The sequence below is a fragment of the Cannabis sativa genome, chromosome 3, assembly GCF_029168945.1.
Source record: "Cannabis sativa cultivar Pink pepper isolate KNU-18-1 chromosome 3, ASM2916894v1, whole genome shotgun sequence".
In the NCBI taxonomy this organism is placed as follows: Eukaryota; Viridiplantae; Streptophyta; class Magnoliopsida; order Rosales; family Cannabaceae; genus Cannabis; species Cannabis sativa.
Genome location: NC_083603.1, coordinates 52,389,898 through 52,412,885, shown reverse-complemented (window position 1 = coordinate 52,412,885; position 22,988 = coordinate 52,389,898). Strand labels below are relative to the sequence as shown.

Below are 22,988 nucleotides of genomic sequence, written 5' to 3'. Positions count from 1 at the left end.
ATTACACGCGATTGATCTGACATAAGGTGTATATAATTATTACTTTCATTTAATATTGGATCCATATATTTTAATCTAATAAACTATTTATTAATACACCAATTCATAATTGTATTGGACAATTTGTATCTAATGGTGCCTAATTTATTGAAATTGGAGCCAAAATCAAATGTTATACTACTAAATCCTTATTAAAAAATATTGATAAAAGAAAAATGATAAACTATCAATCAATAAGATAAATAATTCATTATCCCTTCTCTCTTTATCCTCATCTCTTTTTCTTCTCCACGCACTCTTTTCTCTCTCTCATTATCCATGATAGATAGATGCTTACTTCTGATCCCAAATTTAAACATAAAAAAAAATTTGGTATCCATATCTATTCTATATAAAATGTGGCTATATAAGAGAAGTTTCGGTTTATAAAAAATTATTGGGTGATTTTTTTTTTAAAATAAAAAAAAATAACAAATTATTAGATGTTGCCACGTAAAAAGTCAGCATAGTTAAACCTAAATATAATTAATCCACCTAAAGTGGTGGAATTAATAATAAATTTGTTCATATTATTTATTTTTTATCAAAAATTATTTTTAAATTTTGATATTTAGAATTAGTTAAATTTTAAATATTATTTAAATTAAATTTGAATATTTTGATAGTTTAATCATATGAGCATTTTCATTAACTCCGAAAATAAATTTAAGACGAATAATAATTTTTTTTTAATTACTATTACAAAGTATAATAGTAATTTTTATTTTTATTTAAATCATTATTATGCTTTCAAATTTCAATAATTATTACTACATTAAATATTATTAATTTTAAAATTATAATATAAAAAGAAACTAAAAACTAAAATAAAATAAAATTAAGATACCTGACTTGGCACGTAACATCTATCTAGTATATATAAATATTTTTGAGTGAATAGAGTTAAAATAATTTATTTTAAAAATTTTATACTTTTATACATAATTTTATACAACGGTGAATATTTTTAAAATGTTAATTTTTTCTTATTTTTTTTTTTATTGGTGAATATATCCATTCAAATTTAATATCTCATAAATTTGTGTTTTGATAGTACTACCATCTTACATTTTAAAAGATTAATATATATAAGAAGGTTTTAAGGAGTTGATGTGACATGCTTGATTTTTTTATTTTTTTTAATTTCTTTTTAAAAAATTTAGTATACGTAATCAATATAACTAACACTAAATTAATACCTATTAATTAAAAGAAATCAAAACAAAGACTTATATTCTAATATAATTACCATGTATACTAAATTAAAAAAAATCATTAAAAAAAATCAAACTAAAGACCTATAGTATTCTAAAATAATTACCACCTATATAATAATTATAAAACAATATAACATGCATAATAATATGTGAAATAATTAGAAGAAGAAAAAAAAAAACTGCTCATGTGGCATCACACATGAGTTTTCTTTCATCTTTTTCATTTTATCAATTTTCTTATTTATTTCTATTACTATAGTAAAACTATATGTATTCTTTAACTAAAAAAAATCTATTTGTATTCTTATGTAACTCTTATCGTTTATGTGTATATTAATATTCTATGATTATATTAAAACTATTTGTATTCTCTTATTAGAAAAAAGAACTATTGTAATTTTTCACTACAAAAAACTTATATATAGTGTACAAATCCAAGTTAGATTTTATAGAATTTTTGTTATGTTAATTTATTTTCCTTCTAATTTTTTATGTTGATCTATTTTTATTACTTGACAATAAATATTTATTTTTTGAAGTTTTTTTTTTTTAATTCTTGATGTTTTATATATATTTAAATTATGGAGAAGATCAATCATTGACAAATTCTTCTCCAATGGATACTTTGCGGCAAAATTATTACGTAATTTTTTCTCTTGCTATGAAAAATTATATTACTTTTATTTTTATTTAGTTTTATTTATAATTTTTTTGTCAAGGTTTTTAATTACAAATTAAGTATGAAGTTTGTTTCCAATAGATTTTTTTTAACAAAGTCCACTAATAGTTTTGAAGTTTTTGTTATATTAATTTTGTTTTAATTCTTCATGTTAATTTATTTTCACTACTTAATAATGTATGTTCATTTTTTAAGTTTTAATTATTTTTTTTCTAATTTTTTGATGTTTTATATTTTTAGATTACTTGGAAAAGACCATTCATTGACAAATTATTCTTCAAGGATATTTTGCAACAAAATTATTGGATAATTTTTTCTCTTACTTTGAAAGATTATATTATTTTGATATGTATATATTTAAGTATCAAGTTCTTCTTTAATAGATTTTTGAGTAATTTGCGGCATAAATACTTAAGCTTAACTATTATTTTGATATGTATATATTTAAGTATCAAGTTCTTCTTTAATAGATTTTTGAGTAATTTGCGGCATAAATACTTAAGCTTAACTTCTAGTTGCAAATAAATACTTAAGTTTAATTTTTGGCGGTAATAATATCTAAGTTATAATTCTAGAATTATGTAGGTACTTAACCGTTAAATGTTAAGTCATTATATATACGTGTCATTTTTTTATTGGTATATTTAAACTATTTTTTTTTTCAATACTAAAAATTTAATGACTTGGACCAATCAAAGATTGTCACTGTTGGGTTTTATGCCCTAAATAAAACTCTTTACAATCTGATTAGTTATCAACACAAGAAATTTGAAGTGATTGATGTTTGCATGAATTTTACATGCTAATGGTTTAATATGTTTATTACTTCTACACACAGAATCAGTTAAATCCAGATCATATGTTTATTCACAATTACAGTATCGTCAACACAGTGGATATGTGATTGTGATCATATGAATCAAAAGACTTGGTCCCTGTTTCATCAGTGTTATTGGATTTACACTAATGTGATAATCAGCGATGATGTGTACTTACACTTGGAGTAAGTGTTATGTTCTTTCCAGAACATTAGTAAAGTATACTAGTTTCGAATGTATGGAGTATACATTGGACTGGACCGATATTGCAACTAAGTTAAGATATTACAAACTTACCGTTATATGTATCTTTCCAAGTTAATATCAGTAGTTGATCTTAAGATTAAAAGAATCTAAATCCTGATATGCTTAGGCTCAACTCAGGAGTGCTATTCATGTTCTTTGATTTATTAGTTAAGCCTACTTTTAGGTCAGGGTGATACGTATATTTTGGGAACATGATAGTATGATTGAGTGGGAGTGTTGATGTAATATCCCAGAAAATAAATAATATTTAAATGGACATATTTTATTAAATATGTAATTACTTGGGAAATGAAGTAGGATTATGATCTTACTTAGGTAAATTGTTGAGAAATTATTTAATGAAAAACGTTATTTTGGACCCGGCAATTGTGGAAATTTAGCTATGTGGTTAGTAATGTCACGACATTAAATGAAAGAATTATTTTGAAAATATTCCGGATTAAGTTAGAATTTTATTAGAATGTCGAATTGGGGAATTAGTAAAATTACCATAAATGCCCTAGGTTATAATTTTAGTTAAGGTTTCTTTGAAGGGTAAATTAGTCATTTTATGTTTTTTGACTTTTGACCTTTAAATTTTGGTGGGCTGATTGTTATTTAAAAAAAAAAAGAAGAAAAGAAAAGAAAGGCAAACCTTATTTAAGTTACTTCCAAGGCAAGAAAACAAAAAAATTACATAACTTCAAGCTTCCTTTTTTTCTTCTTCTCTTGCCGAACCCTTGAAGCAGCTGGGAACCAAGGAAAATTCATTTCATTTCTTCAATTTCCTGAGCTAATCTTAACCCTAGAAGTTAGCTAAGTGGAGGTATGATCCTTCTACTCTTCTCTTAATTAATTTTCTTGAGTTTAGTTAGGTTTTGGTAAGGGTTTTCAATGAATTCTGAGCTGGGGTATAAACGGAGGGTAAGGTAGGTTCTTAGGGTTGATTTGAAACTTGTTTGAATGAAGATTGAGTGAGATTAAGGGATGTTCAATTGAATTGGTGTTGAAAGTGATGTTTAGTGCAAATTGTCAAGTAAGATGGTGATTTTGAGTTAAATGGTGAATTGTGATTAAATGATGTGTTGAATATGTTATACTTGGTATATTGAACTGTTCTGGAAATGCAATTTGGGTCTGAAATGGTTTTGGTTCGAGCTGGGGGAGAAAACCCAGATTTTTTCTGGTCTGACAGCAACCGGTCGACCAGATTGGTTCTGGTGTATCAAAAGCGGTCGACCGGTTACAGCAGGAGAAAATTTCTCGGGTTTTTTCTCTGAACCCTGTTTTGGCTCGGGGTTGAACCTAGTACCTGCCTTTGAATGATTTTGAGTTATTTGAATTATTATAAAGTTGGTGAAGGCTAAGTCTAATCGGTTTTAAATTAGGGTTTTAATCCGGAAATTTAAATTGAGGTATTTATTGTGTTTCAATTGTCGTGACATAGGACCGGGATTGCCTAGCTTGTTTTTCCACCCAGGTCGGCCATATTCTTGACTTCTGAATTAAGGTAAGAAAAGTGGTAAGCACCGTATGTGGATAAAGTTTATTGGTTGAATGGAAGTGATCTTGATTATTATCAAGATTTTTATTGAGCCTAGGTTATGACCTAGGGTTGGAAACGGTTATTACCGTTATGAGTAATTACTCTTGAAACCGCGGTTAGGTTTCTTACTTATCGTTTGCTTTATCGGGCAACGATAGTGACATATTCAGCTCGTATGTGACGAGTGGTAAAAAGGGGTACTTTATTAAGTACCAGGACTGTGTAATGTTCAAAGGAATGCTTATTAAATTGTATAGTGAGTAAACATGATGGCATAAAGTTGATATTTACTTTTCTTTCAATTATTGTTTTGATCACTTTCTTGCTGAGTCTCTGTGACTCGCGGGTGCTTTATGGTGCAGGTAAAGGGAAGGCTAAAGTTGAGCAACCATGAGTTTGTGGTCGCAGCAGCAATGTACATACCAGCCGTAGGCAGCCCAGTTTACAGGATGCTCTATTTTGATTGTATTTTGGAAAATATAAAGCTTATGTCGTAAAATACTTTGAAACCAGTTTGTAAATATTTTGAAAACAGGGGGACCCCGTAATCCATGTTATTTATCTTTTGTTAAACAGTTTAAAGGTTGAGTTTTAACTATCAAAATTTAATTACCCACACTTTTAGTATAATTACATCTTATATAATTATTGGTATTTTAAATAAATTGCACACACGTGGCGTCCCTGTTGGACAGGGCGTTACAACATGGTATCAAAACGCCAAGGTTTTTAGATCCTGAAGACTGGTTTGATATGTACATTGGCTGGAAGGACCTGATCGACTCATGGTTTAGTAAGCTTTAAGTTAAAAGATAGCTTGTTAATTTTCTGATTACCTAATTATTTGAATTATGTTGATATCGGAATGGTGTGGGAAGAATTATCATATATGGAAATACTTATCAGCATTGTTATTACTTGGAATGTGATCGCAGGTGTATAGTTATGCACCCGAGGCGGACTGGTAGGGGTACCCGCGAGCTAGCTGGGCTCGGGGCTGCCGGTGAGGGTGAGAACCCTTTACCACCACCTAACTGGGAAGAGTTATATGCTGCAATGCAAGAAACTATTCGGCAGCAGGGTGAGCAAATCAGGGAATTAAGAGAGCAGCGAGCTCAGCCTGCTCTAAATCTTAATCCTGATCCTCCGGCACCTCTGGTAGTGCCACCGGATGCAGGGAATCGTTTGGAACCATTGTATGAGCGGTTCAGGAAGCAGAACCCGCCAGTGTTTGAGGGTGGTGCTGATCCACTCAAGGCGGAGCAATGGATGAGTATGATAACATCCATTTTTGATTTTATGCGAGTTGAAGATAATGACCGGGTCAGGTGTGCTACTTATATGCTACGAGATGATGCCCGTATTTGGTGGGAGATTGTATCTCAGGGCCATGATCTGAATAACATGACCTGGGAAACTTTTCGGGCCTTATTTTATGAGAAGTATTATAATGAGTCTATTAAGGCAGCAAAGGCAGAAGAGTTTATACGGTTAACTCACGGTAGTATGACTGTGACAGAGTATGCTACTAAGTTTGATCGACTGGCAAAGTTTGCCTCAGATGAGGTGGCTACTGAAGCTGCTAGAAAAGCAAAGTTTATTCGGGGGCTGGATGAACACATCGCCCGAGATGTGATTGTTGCTTCTAAACAACCGGGGGTTGCCCGAACTTATGCTCAAATAGTTGAGTTGGCATTAGTTTCTGAGGGTGCAGAAGCTCAGATACGAAAGAAAAATATTGCCAGAAGAGATTCATGGAAGCAAACAGCAGGTGCTGGTTCGGGTAGGGGTACTGATCCCGGTGACCGCAAGAAAAGACCTAGTGAATCATCAGCGGCAGGCCCAAACAAAAGATTCCAGGGTAACCAAGGTTTCCGTCATAGTGGAAACAAAAACTGGCGGACTTTTCCTGAATGTCCGAGGTGTAAAAAGCATCACTTGGGCGAGTGTCAGGCCAGGGCCTGTTTCCACTGTGGAATGGTGGGTCACATGAAGAGAAATTGTCCACAATTGCTACGGCTAGAGCAAAAGAAGGATGATACACCCGCTCTTGCCCGAGTGTTTGCCCTGACTCAAGCTGAGGCTGATGCTGGTCCTTCTACTGTGACAGGTCAACTTTACATTCTTTCGGTACTTTATTGATCGTGTTAATTGATTCTGGTGCGACGCATTCTTATATTTCAAGTAGAATAATTGAGAAGCTGAATAAACCTAGTGATGTGCTTTCTAGAGGTTTTGGAACCTTGTTGCCTACTGGGGAGTTGGTTATCTCCAGCAGGTGGGTTCGATCCCTTCCAGTATTGGTGGAAGGAAGAGAGTTATCAGTTGATCTGATAGAATTGAATCTGGGGGATTTTGATGTTATTTTGGGGATGGATTGGCTTGCTAAATACAACGCCACCATTGATTGTAAAAGAAAGATGGTAACTTTTCAGTCTGAGGGCGAGGACCCCTTTGTATTTGTGGGTAAGATGCAGGGATCCCGGATTCCCTTAATTTCAGCCCTTAAGGCAAAAGATTTGTTGTGTGAGGGGTGCATTGGTTTCTTAGCAAGTGTTGTGGATATTACTAGGGAACCACTAGCGGGACCGGAGCATGTCCCAGTGGTTCGAGAATTTCTGGATGTGTTCCCAGAAGAGTTACCAGGGTTGCCACCAAAAAGTGAAATTGATTTTGAGATTGATTTAATACCAGGAGCTGAGCCTGTATCGAAAGCTCCCTACAGGATGGCCCCTGCAGAGCTGAAAGAGTTAAAAGTTCAATTACAGGGGATGATGGATTTAAAATTTACTAGACCTAGTACTTCACCTTGGGGTGCACCAGTTTTGTTTGTGAAAAAGAAAGATGGAACTTTACGAATGTGTATAGATTATCGGGAGTTAAACAAATTAACAGTGAAGAACAAGTACCCTCTGCCAAGAATAGATGATTTATTTGATCACGGTGGTAAGGCTTGTCTTTTCTAAGATTGATCTTCGATCTGGTTATCACCAACTGAGGATTCGAGAGGAGGATATTCCCAAGACAGCTTTTCGGACCCGGTATGGTCATTATGAATTCCTGGTAATGTCCTTCGGATTAACAAATGCCCCGGGAGCATTTATGGACTTGATGAACCGAGTGTTCAAAGACTTTCTGGATGATTTTGTTATTGTCTTTATTGATGATATTCTAATTTATTCAGACTCGGAAGAGACTCACGAAAGACATCTTCGAATGGTATTACTGTTGGAAATTATTTTACCAGGATCTAGATTTACTAACAAGTATGTTGGATTAACAACCTAATATGAATTCTAAAACAATGAAAATAAACACATATAAAGTTAGAAAACCTTACAGTGGGTGCAGCGGAATAATATGACTCCTTCCGTTCAGATCTCTAGCCCTTGATTCCTTTCTGTAGCAGAGCATCACCAAGATCTGAACCTGGATCTTCTTTTCTCCTCCTTTGATGCAGAAATTCCATAGTCTTCCATACTATGATTGAGATACCACTTGATGTGTGTGGGCACTACTCATCTCACAAGGATTTCGAAATTTCTCTCTATTTTTCTCTCTCAATTTCGTGGCTTTTCATGCATGCAAGAGAAGAGAGCAAGGTTGCTTTATATAGGAAAAGGGAGAGCACAACTTTCCAAATAAACAGTTTCCTTAATTACTGTGTAATCAATTAACTGCCTTATTTAGTGTGATCCACCACTTTCCTATTATAGCTAGGCTTTGATTAGCAATTACATGGCAATTAAAAAATAAAAATAATAATTGGGAAACACAAAGGGAGTGCTCGGCCATAGAGGGAAATGGGCCTCACTTGGATTTTGCAGTTTCCTCAATTTTATTTTTATTTCTCCAAAAATGCCATTTTTCCAATTCTAATCATTTAAATGCCAAAACTAATTATTTAATAACTAAAATAGATTATTAAATAATATTGTCATTTAAAATAATTATTAATTAGACATACAAAGTCTCTTAATTAATAATTAAACCTAGAAACCCTTTTATTTACGATTTCATCCTTAAACTGTGAGAATTCATAAAGTAGACATAGTCTAACTTTTAGAATTATAATTGATTAATTAAAATCAATTAACTGAGTCTTACAAGCAGTATGGCCTCAACTAGTATGGGGATCATGGGTCTACATAACCGAGCTTCCAATAAGTCGAACCGAATTTACCAAGTAAATTCCCTAACTTATTAATTCCTCATTGAATCCACACTTAGAACTTGGAATTGCACTCTCAGTCATATAGAAACGCTCTATATGTTCCACGATATAGACACGTCATTAGTTATCCATTGTTATAACCCTAATGTGATCAATGATCCTCTATATAGATGATTTACACTGTTCAGGGATTAAATTACCGTAACACCCTACAATGTATTTTATCCTTAAAACACTTAACCCTGTATAAATGATATTTCACCTGAGTGAAATGAGATCTCCACCATTTATCTTCGTTTGGTTAAGGTCGAAGGAAATCATCATTTACTTCTATTTTCCAAATAGAAGCTATAGATTCCATATTTATGTTAGCGCTCCCCCACTCAATTGCACTACCGTGTTCCCAAAATGTACGTATTGCCCAGACTAAAGATTAGGCTTAACTAACAAATCAAAGAACACGAATAATACTCTTGAAATTGAGCCTAACCATATCAGGATTTCGATCATGTGATCTAGGATCAACTTATGATATTGAATTGAATAGATGTTTACGGTAAGTTTCAAAATCTAATTCAAAGTTCAATATCGGTCCATTCCAATGCATACTCCATGCATCCGATACTGGTAAACTTTGCCAATGTCCTGGAAAGGACATAACACTTTTCCAAGGTGTAAGAATACCTATCGCTGATTATACCATGTCAATCTAAATCCAGTGTTCTGACAAATCAGGGAATCTACTTTTGAACATATAATAAAGATTATATTCCACTGTGCTGACAACACTATAATCTTTAACCAACTCATATGTTCTGGACTTAAAATGAATTCATACATTATATAACTATAATCATGAAATAAATCAAGTGAACCATGCAACATAAAATGTTATTTCTGATCCTTATTAATAAGTAAATCTGATTATATGAAATGAGTTTTATTTAGGGCATAAAACCCAACAATTACAACGTCTCAGGGAGCATAAGTTGTATGCCAAGTTTAAGAAATGTGAATTCTGGTTACCTCAGGTGAATTTCTTGGGGCATGTGGTGAGTAAAGATGGTATTTTAGTGGATCCAGTAAAGCTTGAAGCAGTTCGTGACTGGCCTCGACCTAAGTCAGTAACTGAAGTTAGAAGTTTCCTGGGGTTAGCAGGGTATTACCGAAGATTTGTTGAGGGCTTTGCAAAGATTTCTACGCCTTTAACTGAATTGACCTGAAAGAATTGTAAGTTTGTTTGGACTGACAAGTGTGAAGGTAGTTTCCAGGAATTGAAGCAAAGGTTGATTACCGCTCCTGTGCTAACCTTACCAAAAAGTGATGAAAAGTTTGTGATTTATTGTGATGCATCTAAACAAGGGTTAGGTTGTGTTCTTATGCAGTCAGGGAAAGTGATTTCTTATGCATCCAGGCAATTGAAGGAGTATGAACAACGATATCCTACCCATGATATTGAATTAGCAGCAGTTGTCTTTGCACTAAAAGTTTGGCGTCACTATCTGTATGGTGAGAAGTGTGAAATTTATACAGATCACAAAAGCCTCAAGTACTTTTTCACTCATAAGGATTTAAATATGAGGAAACGACGATGGTTAGAACTGGTCAAAGATTATGACTGCGAGATTCTCTACCACCCTGGTAAAGCAAATGTGGTAGCGGATGCTCTAAGTCGGAAAGGACCAGAGAAAGTTTGTGACTAAAGGAAATCTCAGCAAAGTTGGCCGAGGATATGACGAGAGCGGGAATTGAATTTGTAATTGGAAAACTTGCTAATATCACCATACAGTCTAATCTACTGGAAAGAATTAGAGTAGCTCAACAAAGTGATCTTGAGCTACAGGGACATAAGGAGAAGTTAGAGGCTGGATTGGCAAGAGACTTTTCGTGTTTATCTGATGGGTTGTTGCGGTACAAAAACAGAATCTGTGTACCGGTTGATAAAGAGATCAAACAGGAGATTCTTGATGAATCTCATACTACACCGTACTCCTTACACCCGAGAACAACCAAGATGTATCATGATGTGAAAGTTTTATACTGGTGGCCGGGTATGAAGAGGGATATTGTTGAATATGTGTCAAAATGCTTATCCTGTCAACAAATTAAAGCAGAACACCAAAGTCCGGCAGGTTTGCTTCAACCTCTAAAGATTCCTGAATGGAAATGGGAAGACATCACCATGGATTTTGTGGTGGGATTCCCAGAACAGTAGGGTATTATGATTCTATTTGGGTGATAGTGGATCGATATACGAAGTCTGCTCACTTTCTTCCGGTGAGGACAACGTATACAGTGGATCAATATGCTGATTTGTATATCAAGGAGATAGTTCGACTTCATGGTGCCCCAAAGTCGATAGTTTCAGATCGAGATCCAAAATTTACATCCAAATTCTGGGAAAGTTTACAGCAAGCAATGGGTACTAAGTTGAAATTCAGTACAGCTTTTCATCCTCAAACCGATGGTCAATCTGAAAGGACTATCCAGATACTTGAGGATATGTTGAGGGCGTGTGTAATGGACTTTGAAGGTTCTTGGAACAAGTACCTACCTCTGATTGAGTTTTCTTATAACAATAGTTATTAGAGTACCATTGGCATGACTCCGTATGAGATGCTTTATGGAAGGAAATGTCGATCACCTATTCACTGGGATGAGGCTGGTCAACGTAGGTACCTTGGACCTGAAGCTGTCCAAAGAACGAGCGAGGCTATTGAAAAGATTCGAGCTCGTATGCTTGCTTCCCAAAGTAGACAGAAAAGCTACGCAGATCCAAAGCGTAGAGATGTTGAATTCCAAGTTGGGGATTTTGTTTTTCTTCGGGTGTCCCCAATGAAAGGAATTCGAAGGTTCGGGAAGAAAGGGAAGTTGAGTCCCAGATTTATTGGTCCATTTGAGATTCTTGAGAAAGTAGGTCAGGTAGCTTATCGGTTGGCTCTACCTCCTGCTTTATCTGGGGTTCATAACGTGTTTCATGTCTCGATGCTTCGGAAATATGTATCTGATACAACTCATATCTTAAGTTATGAAGACATTGAGCTTCAAACCGACCTGTCGTATGAAGAACAACCAGTACAGATCTTAGACAGGAAAGAAAAGGTGTTGCGAAACAAGACTATAACACAAGTTAAAGTGTTGTGGCGGAACAGCAAAGTTGAAGAAGCGACTTGGGAGTTAGAGTCGCAGATGCGGGAGTTGTATCCCGAGCTTTTCAGGTAAATTTCGAGGACGAAATTCCTATAAGTGGGGGATAGTTGTAATATCCCAGAAAATAAATAATATTTAAATGGACATATTTTATTAAATATGTAATTACTTGGGAAATGAAGTAGGATTATGATCTTACTTAGGTAAATTGTTGAGAAATTATTTAATGAAAAACGTTATTTTGGACCCGGCAATTGTGGAAATTTAGCTATGTGGTTAGTAATGTCACGACATTAAATGAAAGAATTATTTTGAGAATATCCCGGATTAAGTTAGAATTTTATTAGAATGTCGGATTGGGGAATTAGTAAAATTACCATAAATGCCCTAGGTTATAATTTTAGTTTAGGTTTCTTTGAAGGGTAAATTAGTCATTTTATGTTTTTTGACTTTTGACCTTTGAATTTTGGTGGGCTGATTGTTATTTTAAAAAAAAAAAAGAAAAGAAAAGAAAGGCAAACCTTATTTAAGTTACTTCCAAGGCAAGAAAACAAAAAAATTACATAACTTCAAGCTTCCTTTTTTTCTTCTTCTCTTGCCGAACCCTTGAAGCAGTTGGGAACCAAGGAAAATTCATTTCATTTCTTCAATTTTCTGAGCTAATCTTAACCCTAGAAGTTAGCTAAGTGGAGGTATGATCCTCCTACTCTTCTCTTAATTAATTTTCTTGAGTTTAGTTAGGTTTTGGTAAGGGTTTTCAATGAATTCTGAGCTGGGGTATAAATTGAGGGTAAGGTAGGTTCTTAGGATTGATTTGAAACTTGTTTGAATGAAGATTGAGTGAGATTAAGGGCTGTTCAATTGAATTGGTGTTGAAAGTGATGTTTAGTGCAAATTGTCAAGTAAGATGGTGATTTTGAGTTAAATGGTGAATTGTGATTAAATGATGTGTTGAATATGTTATACTTGGTATATTGAACTGTTCTGGAAATGCAATTTAGGTCTGAAATGGTTTTGGTTCGAGCTTGGGGAGAAAACCCAGAATTTTTCTGGTCTGACAGCAACCGGTCGACCGGATTGGTTCTGGTGTATCAGAAGCGGTCGACCGGTTACAGCAGGGGAAAATTTCTTGGGTTTTTTCTCTGAACCCTGTTTTGGCTCGGGGTTGAACCTAGTACCTGCCTTTGAATGATTTTGAGTTATTTGAATTATTATAAAGTTGGTGAAGGCTAAGTCTAATCGGTTTTAAATTAGGGTTTTAATCCAGAAATTTAAATTGAGGTATTTATTGTGTTTCAATTGTCATGACATAGGACCGGGATTGTCTAGCTTGTTTTTCCACCCAGGCCGGCCATATTCTTGACTTCTGAATTAAGGTAAGAAAAGTGGTAAGCACCGTATGTGGTTAAAGTTTATTGGTTGAATGGAAGTGATCTTGATTATTATCAAGATTTTTATTGAGCCTAGGTTATGACCTAGGGTTGGAAACGGTTATTACCGTTATGAGTAATTACTCTTGAAACCGCGGTTAGGTTTCTTACTTATCGTTTGCTTTATCGGGCAACGATAGTGACATATTCAGCTCGTATGTGACGAGTGGTAAAAAGGGGTACTTTATTAAGTACCAGGACTGTGTAATGTTTAAAGGAATGCTTATTAAATTGTATAGTGAGTAAACATGATGGCATAAAGTTGATATTCACTTTTCTTTCAATTATTGTTTTGATCACTTTCTTGCTGAGTCTCTGTGACTCGCGGGTGCTTTATGGTGCAGGTAAAGGGAAGGCTAAAGTTGAGCAACCATGAGTTTGTGGTCGCAGCAGCAATGTACATACCAGCCGTAGGCAGCCCAGTTTACAGAATGCTCTATTTTGATTCTATTTTTGAAAATATAAAGCTTATGTCGTAAAATACTTTGAAACCAGTTTGTAAATATTTTGAAAACAGGGGGACCCCGTAATCCATGTTATTTATCTTTTGTTAAACAGTTTAAAGGTTGAGTTTTAACTATCAAAATTTAATTACCCACACTTTTAGTATAATTACATCTTATATAATTATTGGTATTTTAAATAAATTGCACACACGTGGCGTCCCTGTTGGACAGGGCGTTACAGTTGAACATAAATATGGAATCTATAACTTCTACTGGTGTATAGAAGTCAAGGGATGATTCCCTTCGAGCTTAGCAAATAGAAGTAAATGGATGAGCTCTTGTTTAACTGACTAATTATTAGATCACTAAACACCATTTACAGGTAGCTAAGTGTTTTAAGGGGCAAAATACATTGAGGGGTGAGAACGGTAAAGAAATCCCATCTCGATGTAGATAATCTATATAGAGGATCTTTAAATCACAATAAGATTATAACAATGGTTAAATGAGATAGCATATCGTGGAACATACAATATGCTCTATATAAGTCTGAGAGTGCAATTCTAAGTTCTAAGAGTGGATTCAACGAAGAATTAATAAGTAGGAATTTACTTGGTAAATTTGGTTCACTTATTGGAAGCTCAGCATATAGATCCATGGTCCCCATTCTAGTTGAGAACATTCTGCTTGTAAGACTCATTAATTGATTCGTGATTGATCAATTATAATTCTAAAGTTAGACTATGTCTAATTTTATGAATTTTCACTAAGCAGGGGTAAAATTGTAAAGAAAATAGTTTCTAGGTTTATTTATTTATTAATAGACTTTATATGTCTAATTAATAATTAAATTAAATGACAATATTATTTAATAATGTATTTTAGTTATTAAATAGTTAGTTTTGTCATTTAAAAGGTTAGAATTGGAAAATTGGCGTTTTTGAGAAAATAGAAATAAAATTTGATAAAAATACAAAATCAAGTGGGGCCCACTAACACACCATGGCCGGCCACTTATTGTGGAGTTTCAAATTGATTTTTTCATTATTTTAGTGCCAAATAATTCCTAACCTAAACCTAGTAGTTGCCTATAAATAGAAAGTGATGGCTCAGTCAAATCACATGTTTTCACATGCTTTCATAAGTTTTCTGACAGAAATTTCTCTCTTCAGAAAAACTGAGCCTTCCCCACTTTCTATACCTGGCCGAAACCCTCTCCTCTTTTCTTCTTCATAAATTTTGACCCTAGTGAAAGAGTAAGTGCCCACACACAGCAAGCAGTAACTCAATCATAGATTGGAAGACTGTGAAGGATCAAACTTGAAGAAGAAGGACATTCGGGCTCAGATCTTGATTATACTCTGCTACAGAAAGGATACAAGGGTTAGAGATCTGAGTGGAAGGAGACATTAATTCCGCTGCATCAATGTAAGGTTTTCTTAACTTTATATGTGTTTAATTTATCGTTTTAGAAAGTTCATATTTAGGGTGTTTAAACAACATACTTGTGAGTAGATCTAAGATCCTGGTAAAACAAATTCCAACAGTCACGTGGCAACTTACTTAACACTTAACAGCTAGGTACCTACAGAAGTTCCAGAATTATAACTTAGGTATTATTACCGCCACAAATTAAACACTTAGGTATTTATTTGTAATTGAGAGTTAAACTTAGGTATTTGTGCCGCAAATTAGTCTAGATTTTTTAATAACAAAGTTATTAGTAATTTTTCCTACTTTAAAAATCTATATTAATTTAATTTTTATTTAGTTTTTAATTACAAAGTATATTAAAATTAGGGTTGTTAAAAAAATTTACAAACCACCTAACCTGAATAAACCGTCCAAATCAAACTGAATAAACCGACAAAAAATACAACCCGAATAACTTTACGAAAAATTCAAACCGCCCAATGAATATATTGGGCGGATTGAATATTATTCTAACCCGCCCAAATAACCCGAACAAATCAAATAAATCGATTTACATATTTTTTTACTAAAATTATCTATAATATAATATATAAATTACATTTAATAGTTAAATTATTTTATATTTAAAGTTTATATTTTATAGTATTTAGTTTGAAATTAGAATTTATGGTTGATAATTTTGATTGTATTTGAATATTGAAGTTGAAATTTAGAATATACATACGAGTATATTTTTTTTTTCTATTTTTTGAAAAATGTTATTTAATACTAATGTTTATTCAATTTATATTTATCTTTTAGAGGAATTACCCCATATACTATTTTTTTAACTTTTTTTTTTCAAATTTACGTTTGAGTTTCTAAAGTGGTTGCAGCGCTAGTTGCAATAAGGGTTTCCATACGATTTTTTGTTGTAATTTAGGTTGCAACGCTAGTTGCAATAGGGGATCCTATGTAGAATTATGTAAGAATGCAAAAAAAAAAAAATTGTTTTGAAGTATAAAAATGAAAAAGCCCTAATTTTTTATTATTAATTTAAATTATAAATATTTTAATCTTGAAAGGTCCATACTATAAATTTATTTTTTCAAATCAATTTTTTGAACACAAAAAACTAACAATAATGAAAAAAAAAAATGAAGATTGGTTTAAACGGGTTAACCCGACCAAACCGACGAAAATTATTGATCGGGTTACAATTTTTTTATTTTTTTTTTATTGGACGGGTTGCAAATAGATATTTGCAACATGGGTTGCAAATAGATATTTGCAAATAGATATTTGCAACCAGGCATTTATATTGGGTTGGCAAACATACACTATAACCCGACTAAACCGACCGATGTACAACCCTAATTAAAATGATAAATTCCTATCTCTCTCTCCATAAAATTTATATATATTATAACACACACATATATATATATATATATCTAAGAAAACTTAAAACAAATACTTTATATAAGAGCTAATATGATTTTTTTTTTTAATTTTTTTCTGTAAATAATCATAATGAATAATTAAATTTTTATTATATTTCTCTCCTTTAATCATGAGTTTTAGACTTTTATTATCATAATTATTTTGTAATAAATTATATACATTTATATTAATTTCAGTGATGGCTTTTGATTTTTTTAATAATTTACACTATATAATTAATTTATTGAAGGTAATATATTATCATTTTTATTAATTTTAATTATTTAACTTTCTAAAAAAACATCACATACATTTATATGTACCACATGTAAATATAGTATTAGTCATACTAATAATTCTTTTAGAAAAAATAATTTTAAAAAATAAAAATTAATTAAAACAAATTCATAATATTCAAAAAACAAAAAATTTATATAAATATTAAATGAAATAAAAATCAATTATTTATCATTTTTCATCTTCTTTTAACCATGTTATTTTTACAGATTAACAATATTTTTTTTTGTAAGGAGATTAACAATAAACTTTGATTCTCGATTCAAATGCTATTTTTTAACTCTATCAATTCTCATTCTATAAACTTTCTACTAATATTTTCCAATCAATGAAACGAAAATGCAAACTTTAATTCTCGTATAAAAAATTAAACTCTCAATCCCAATAATCAATAGAAACAACATAAAAATTTTAAGTTCTCAAAATCTATGAAAATAATAATAATAAAAAAAAAACAAATCTCATAAACACAAACTCAAATAGTAGAATCCCAATTTAACACTAAAACTTAAATATTAAAAACACACACAATAAAATTCGAACTCAAATCTTAACACACACGTCAAAATAAAAATTAAATCATAAATGAATCAAACTCAAACTCAAATCTGTCTTCTTCTTATTCTTTAGCTTGGTCTCCATTCAAGATCATTAAATTAGGTACCAATAAAATTGTTAAGTTTAGAAATTTGAAGAATTATGCTACTTTTTTTTTTCGAATTCTGATATTTATTAGCAACAAATTTAATATTTTAAGTATTTATGTTGCAAATTTTTTAATTAAAAGGTTAAAATTTTTATATAATTGTATTGAGTAATTATTATTAATTAAAATATATAATTTAATTTTTTTTATATAATTTAAAATATTTTGTACATCCGCCACGAAACGCAGAATGTTTATTAATTTAAGATATATTAGAAGATAACATTTTGAAAAATAAATCAAAGAAAAGATACTATAATTTTGAATATATTACATTTCTCATTTTTTTAAAAAATATAGTGTATATTTATTTTTAAATAAATTAATAATATTTTTTCATTCTATTTTTGGTAAAAAAAAATTGTTCTTTAAAATAGATTACTTGTCAGTTTAGCACAACTAAGGGAAAAAGTAGCTGTTATGTACGGGAATAAACAATTGTAGTTATAAGGTGAGAAAAAATAAATATAGCAAAACTATGGAAATAAATTGAAGTGTGTAATTACTAATTTTAAAATGTTGTAAATTGTTAAGATTTTATTATAATGATAATGTTATAATATAAATCATTATAATAATAAATAAAAAAAATTTATGTTAGATAAAAAATTTCTATATATTTTTAATTATTTTTTTTCAAAGTAAAAATATATATGCATTTGATAAAAATAATTTATACTTTTAAAATTATATATTTTTCTATATGTAAAATAAATAATTAAAAAACTCATATAAGAAAATTTTAGTTGATGTAATTTGCTAATATTAGAAATAAAAATATGAAATATATTATTAAAACAAAATAAAAAATATTTAAATATTATTTATTTTAAATCTTTTAATTTTAATAAGTAAATATATTTTCATTACAAATAAATTTTTTATAGTCTTTTAATCAATTTTTTTTTTTTTAAAAAAAAGTTTGATTGTACCCCATTTAGCCTTTTTTTTTTTTTTTATGAAGTTTTAATTTTTTTAGCTATAGTTTCTCCACAAATTAGTAGGTGGTTGAATATAGTGACGATCATATAGTATTAATTGAAAAATTTTATAAGATTTTTCATTTATACATTTTAAAGCAGTTTTTTTTACTTTTTTACAAAAATTCACATAGCAATTTACATAGTAACCAATAAAACATAACAACCCACATAAAAATTGCTAACCATAACTGTAGACTTAAAAAAATAATAATAAAAATAAAGTTAAAAAATGATTTTATTTCTTGTTGTCGGTTCAAATTTCTCTTAGTAATATTAATTAAAAGACACATGTCAGTACTTTATACCATTCACAAAAAATTGTACAGGCTTCCTGGAAAGGGTATCCGAGTCCCTTCATCACCTTAATTTAGTTGATAATTAAAAGATGTTGTTAACATATAGAGTTTGTATTCCCTCCATACATTAACTTAACTTTTCTCTCTCCAAGAATATTAAAAGTCCTTATTAATTAACCTCTCCTTAACTTATAATTAAACTATAATATCATCTTCTCATACAAGTTATGATACTGAGATATCGTATATTTGTTTCCCCTTTGATCAAGATTTCCGTGTAATTCTATCTTCAATTGATTTATTTTTCAAACATGGCCATTAGCAAAAATCCCCAAAATCTAATTAAATCTAAAACAAAACAATCACAAGATGTTCCATAAAAACTAATATTTACGAAACAATCACATAACAGCCTAAATAAGTTATTGGACAAATGTTCAATGAAATTCACTTATGCTCATGTATGGTCAATCCCCTCTCTTCGTCCAGTACTCGTTTGAATTCAGAATCGTGACTTGAATGGCTAGAAGCAAAGCCATCATCTTTAGTTTCACGCTCCGGTTTACTCACCACATAATGAGTAGCAAAGAAACTGAAATACACCAAATTTAGAGTTGCCAAACCAGCTATGATGAAGTAGTAGTAGTCAAGTTTATTCTTGTTAAGATCATGGTTCCCCAACCATGGTGATTTACAAGTCTTCTCTGTTATAGAATGTATTACATTGACGATGGCCGAGCCTATATAGCTGGCAATGGAGAGGCAAAGGAAAAATATTGCACCAGCAACAGTTCTCATGTTCTCTGACAATTGCATAGTGAGGAATTCCATTATGGCAACTGCAGCAAAAGCTTCAGTCAATCCGGATAAGCAGAACTGTGGGAAAAGAAAGAATATGGTAGTCGGCGAAATGAAGGTGCCCCGTTTCGTGGCAGCGCTTCGACGTTGTCTCTCAACAATCCCAGATACCACCATGGCAAGAATTGACATGACAATGCCAATTATGATTCTCTGCCTCATACTCAACCTTTTTTCCTTTCCTGTCATCTTTTTTGTCCTGGGAATGTAAATCATCTCATAGATGTAAATCCATATGGAAAGTGCAACCATTGAGACAATTGTCATCCACCCTGGTGGGAACAAGAAATGTGGTCCAATTCTTCTGTCCATTTGCATAGCTTGAAGTACCCCAAATGTGTTGTTTTGGTCCATTGTCATGAATGCTCCAATCACTGAAACTCCAACTGGCAAAACTGCTACTAAGCACTTGAGTTGCTCAACTTGCTGAACACTACAAAGTCTCCACTCGTTTTTAGGCCTGCCCTCATTGTCTAACTCATCTGGGCTAGTGATTATAGCGGCCTTATCAAAAAACTTGAACCTCTCAGTACGAGGAAGTTTCAACTCGGAAACTCCAGCAGTCAAAGGAGGATCATAAAAAGAATTGTCATCTGTCTCGATTGGGCCAACAATGCGTCTGCGCTTTCGAAAGGCAGCTGCAATTACCTTCAATATGTCTGTGAAGACACTCCCTTGGGGAGTCACGTTGATGTAAGTGTGGCGACCAAGTAAGAAAATGGATATAGAGAAGAATAGACAGATGGTGGGGATAGCAAATCCCAAAGTCCAACTCACACTAGTTTGAATGTAAACCACTGCAGTGAGGGCCAAAATCAAGGCAAAGGTGAAACAAAAGTACCACCAATTGAAAAAGCTCTCCATTTGAGCTTTCCCTTTGGCTGTTCTTGTGTCGAATTGGTCAGCACCAAAGGCAATGTTGCATGGCCTAATTCCTCCAGCTCCAATGGATAACAAACCAAGGCCTGTAAAGAGGATCCCCAGCTGCCAATCTAGAGCCTTGGGGCATTCTATTGTTGATTCCGGATCGCAATGAGATGGTCTGAACGCATTTATGCCTGCAGTTAGTGTTATGATCCCCATGCCCTATAAAAGAATACCATATATGTTAATAATGTTGTCTCAATAAGTAGAACTACAAACAGAGTTGTTTTCATCACAACAAAAATTGCTGTAATATTTATGACATAACAAGTTGTCACTAACAAAAATTATTTTTGTGTTACTTGTAGCATAAAAATGGTGATATATGTTTTTTTTTTAGTGGGCAAATTTTTCAATTTTACTAATAATAAAAAAAATAAGAATTTGTTAGGACTAAAAGTAGGAGTTTTTATAGTAGTTTCCTACACATTTTCTCGATCAATAATTTGTTTATTATATAATTTTTTTTATACTGAAAACCTGTATAATTAATTTTCTTTTTCAAGCCTGGATAATTCAATTTCTTTCGTAGATATCATCACAGTTTTAATTCAAGATAATGGCCTGAAAATCTTAATAAATTTAAACTCTCTGCATTTTTCTTTATTTTTTCTTATTAAGAGCTTCTTTTGAAACAATATATATAAATATGCATTTATACATATATGCATAATCATGGAATATAATTTACCAGAAGGGAAGCAATGGTGCCACAAAGAAGAGTGTAAAACTTGCCCAAATAAGCATCGGAAACAAAAGCTCCAGCTAAAGATGAAACATTGGAAAAGCCACTCCATACATTCACCACTGTTACTAAAAATACACCACTCAAGTTGTATTGCATGCTCAGATACACTGTGATATTTCCTATCAAGCTCATTGAAGCCAACTTCTCGAATGATTCGTTTCCTTTATACAAAAAAAAAAAAAAAAAAAAAAAAAAAAAAAAAGAAAAAGGAAAAACCAAAAAAACAAAACAAAAGTTACAAAACACCCAGAAAATAAAATTGAAAAATAAGCTGAATAGTCATATAATAATATGTCATGTTATATATGCATGCATTAAAAACTTCTTATGTATATACCAAGAATGTACTTGATAGATCTCCATCCTCCTGCTTTTCTTTCATGCCCACTAGATGGAGGAGGAGACGAAATTGCACAGTACTGGTCATTTGGGGAAGAAGAAGAAGAAGGGTCTCCCTTCTCCATTTTTCTTTCTTTTTTTTTAAAAAAAAAAATAACAAAAATTAATTATTTATTCTCTTCCTCGATTTCAATATGAAGGGTTTAATTTCACTGTTTAATACTCAACAACAAGAATCTTTCAAAACAGCTCTGAAGTCTGAGCTGATTTGCCTAATTATTCGGACATTTTAATTATTAAGAATAATTTTAATATACAACGAATTGCAGCGTTAACTTGGTTAGAAACCTAGGGCCATTTTTTATCAGTTTTCTGTTTTTCTTTTTACGTAATATTTATATATAATAATTGAAAGTTTGGTACGTCAAACGATCCATGTTTCTCTGAATTAGCGGTTATGATCTAGTGAGACTTTCAATAGGAAAATGCTAAATATCACGATAGAATGGTGTTGTTTCCCGAGTGACCAGGCATCCCAGTTGGTTTTCTTATTAATTTCTCAACTTTTTAATAATAAAACTAGCTAAAAACAGATGTCAATGTATTTACTTTTGACTGTTCAATTATTTTTTTTACAATTACACACGTTTTAGGAGACAAAAACAACAGAACACTACTAATATATGTTTACTATGAAAGATCAGTCGTGATATTTTCTCAATTTTATATAGTTTGTTTGTTAAATTTCTTCTCTGGTTGCAATTTTTATGTGTTGTTGCTTGTTATGTATATGGAACATTGAGTGTTGCAATTAAAGGAGACTTGAATAAAATCTCAAAAAATCGAAAGAAAAATGGTGAATTTTTCAAATCTATTTGTTTTGACCATCTCTTTCAGATATGAGAAATGATGAGATATACGACTCAAAAATTACTTAGCTTAAAATTTTGATACCCCATAATCTTTTCACCGATTACCAAAAGAGGAATGCTAATTACAACCTCTTATTACAATCTCTTAATTAACATCTACGTCTGAAATCACATGTCGGAATATTTTTTTTTCATAGCGATATTCGTTCTAGTTACAGTATCATCTCTGTAAATTTTTGAAAAATTTCGAATAGTTTACTGTACCGAAAATAGAGTTCCTGATATTCCAGTTTACTTCAAATATATTTTCAGCACGGTAAACTATTCGAAATTTTTTAAAAATTTACAGAGATGATGTTGTAAG

At 31.8% G+C, this 22,988-nt stretch overlaps 1 protein-coding gene across 1 annotated transcript; it reads right to left on the bottom strand.

Annotated features, from left to right (window-relative positions):
• Positions 1–19,131: 19,131 nt before the first annotated feature.
• On the bottom strand, positions 19,132–22,120 carry LOC133035804 (protein NRT1/ PTR FAMILY 2.8). Its single transcript, XM_061112111.1, has 3 exons — positions 21,751–22,120; positions 21,357–21,574; positions 19,132–20,827 (listed from the first exon to the last, which is right to left on the bottom strand). Exons 1-3 carry the CDS (start codon positions 21,875–21,877, stop codon positions 19,331–19,333), a joined length of 1,842 nt encoding a protein of 613 aa, XP_060968094.1. The 5' UTR covers positions 21,878–22,120; the 3' UTR covers positions 19,132–19,330.
• Between the last annotated feature and the right edge of the window lie 868 nt (positions 22,121–22,988).

What these genes read in the sequence shown, in the direction of transcription:
- LOC133035804 (XM_061112111.1), bottom strand. Translation starts at nt 21,877, where the DNA reads ATGGAGAAGGGAGACCCTTCTTCTTCTTCTTCCCCAAATGACCAGTAC. An exon ending in ATCTATCAAGTACATTCTTG is followed by an intron (nt 21,575 to 21,750) that starts GTATATACATAA and finishes TTTTGTATAAAG; the next exon opens with GAAACGAATCATTCGAGAAG. An exon ending in GCACCATTGCTTCCCTTCTG is followed by an intron (nt 20,828 to 21,356) that starts GTAAATTATATT and finishes ATTCTTTTATAG; the next exon opens with GGCATGGGGATCATAACACT.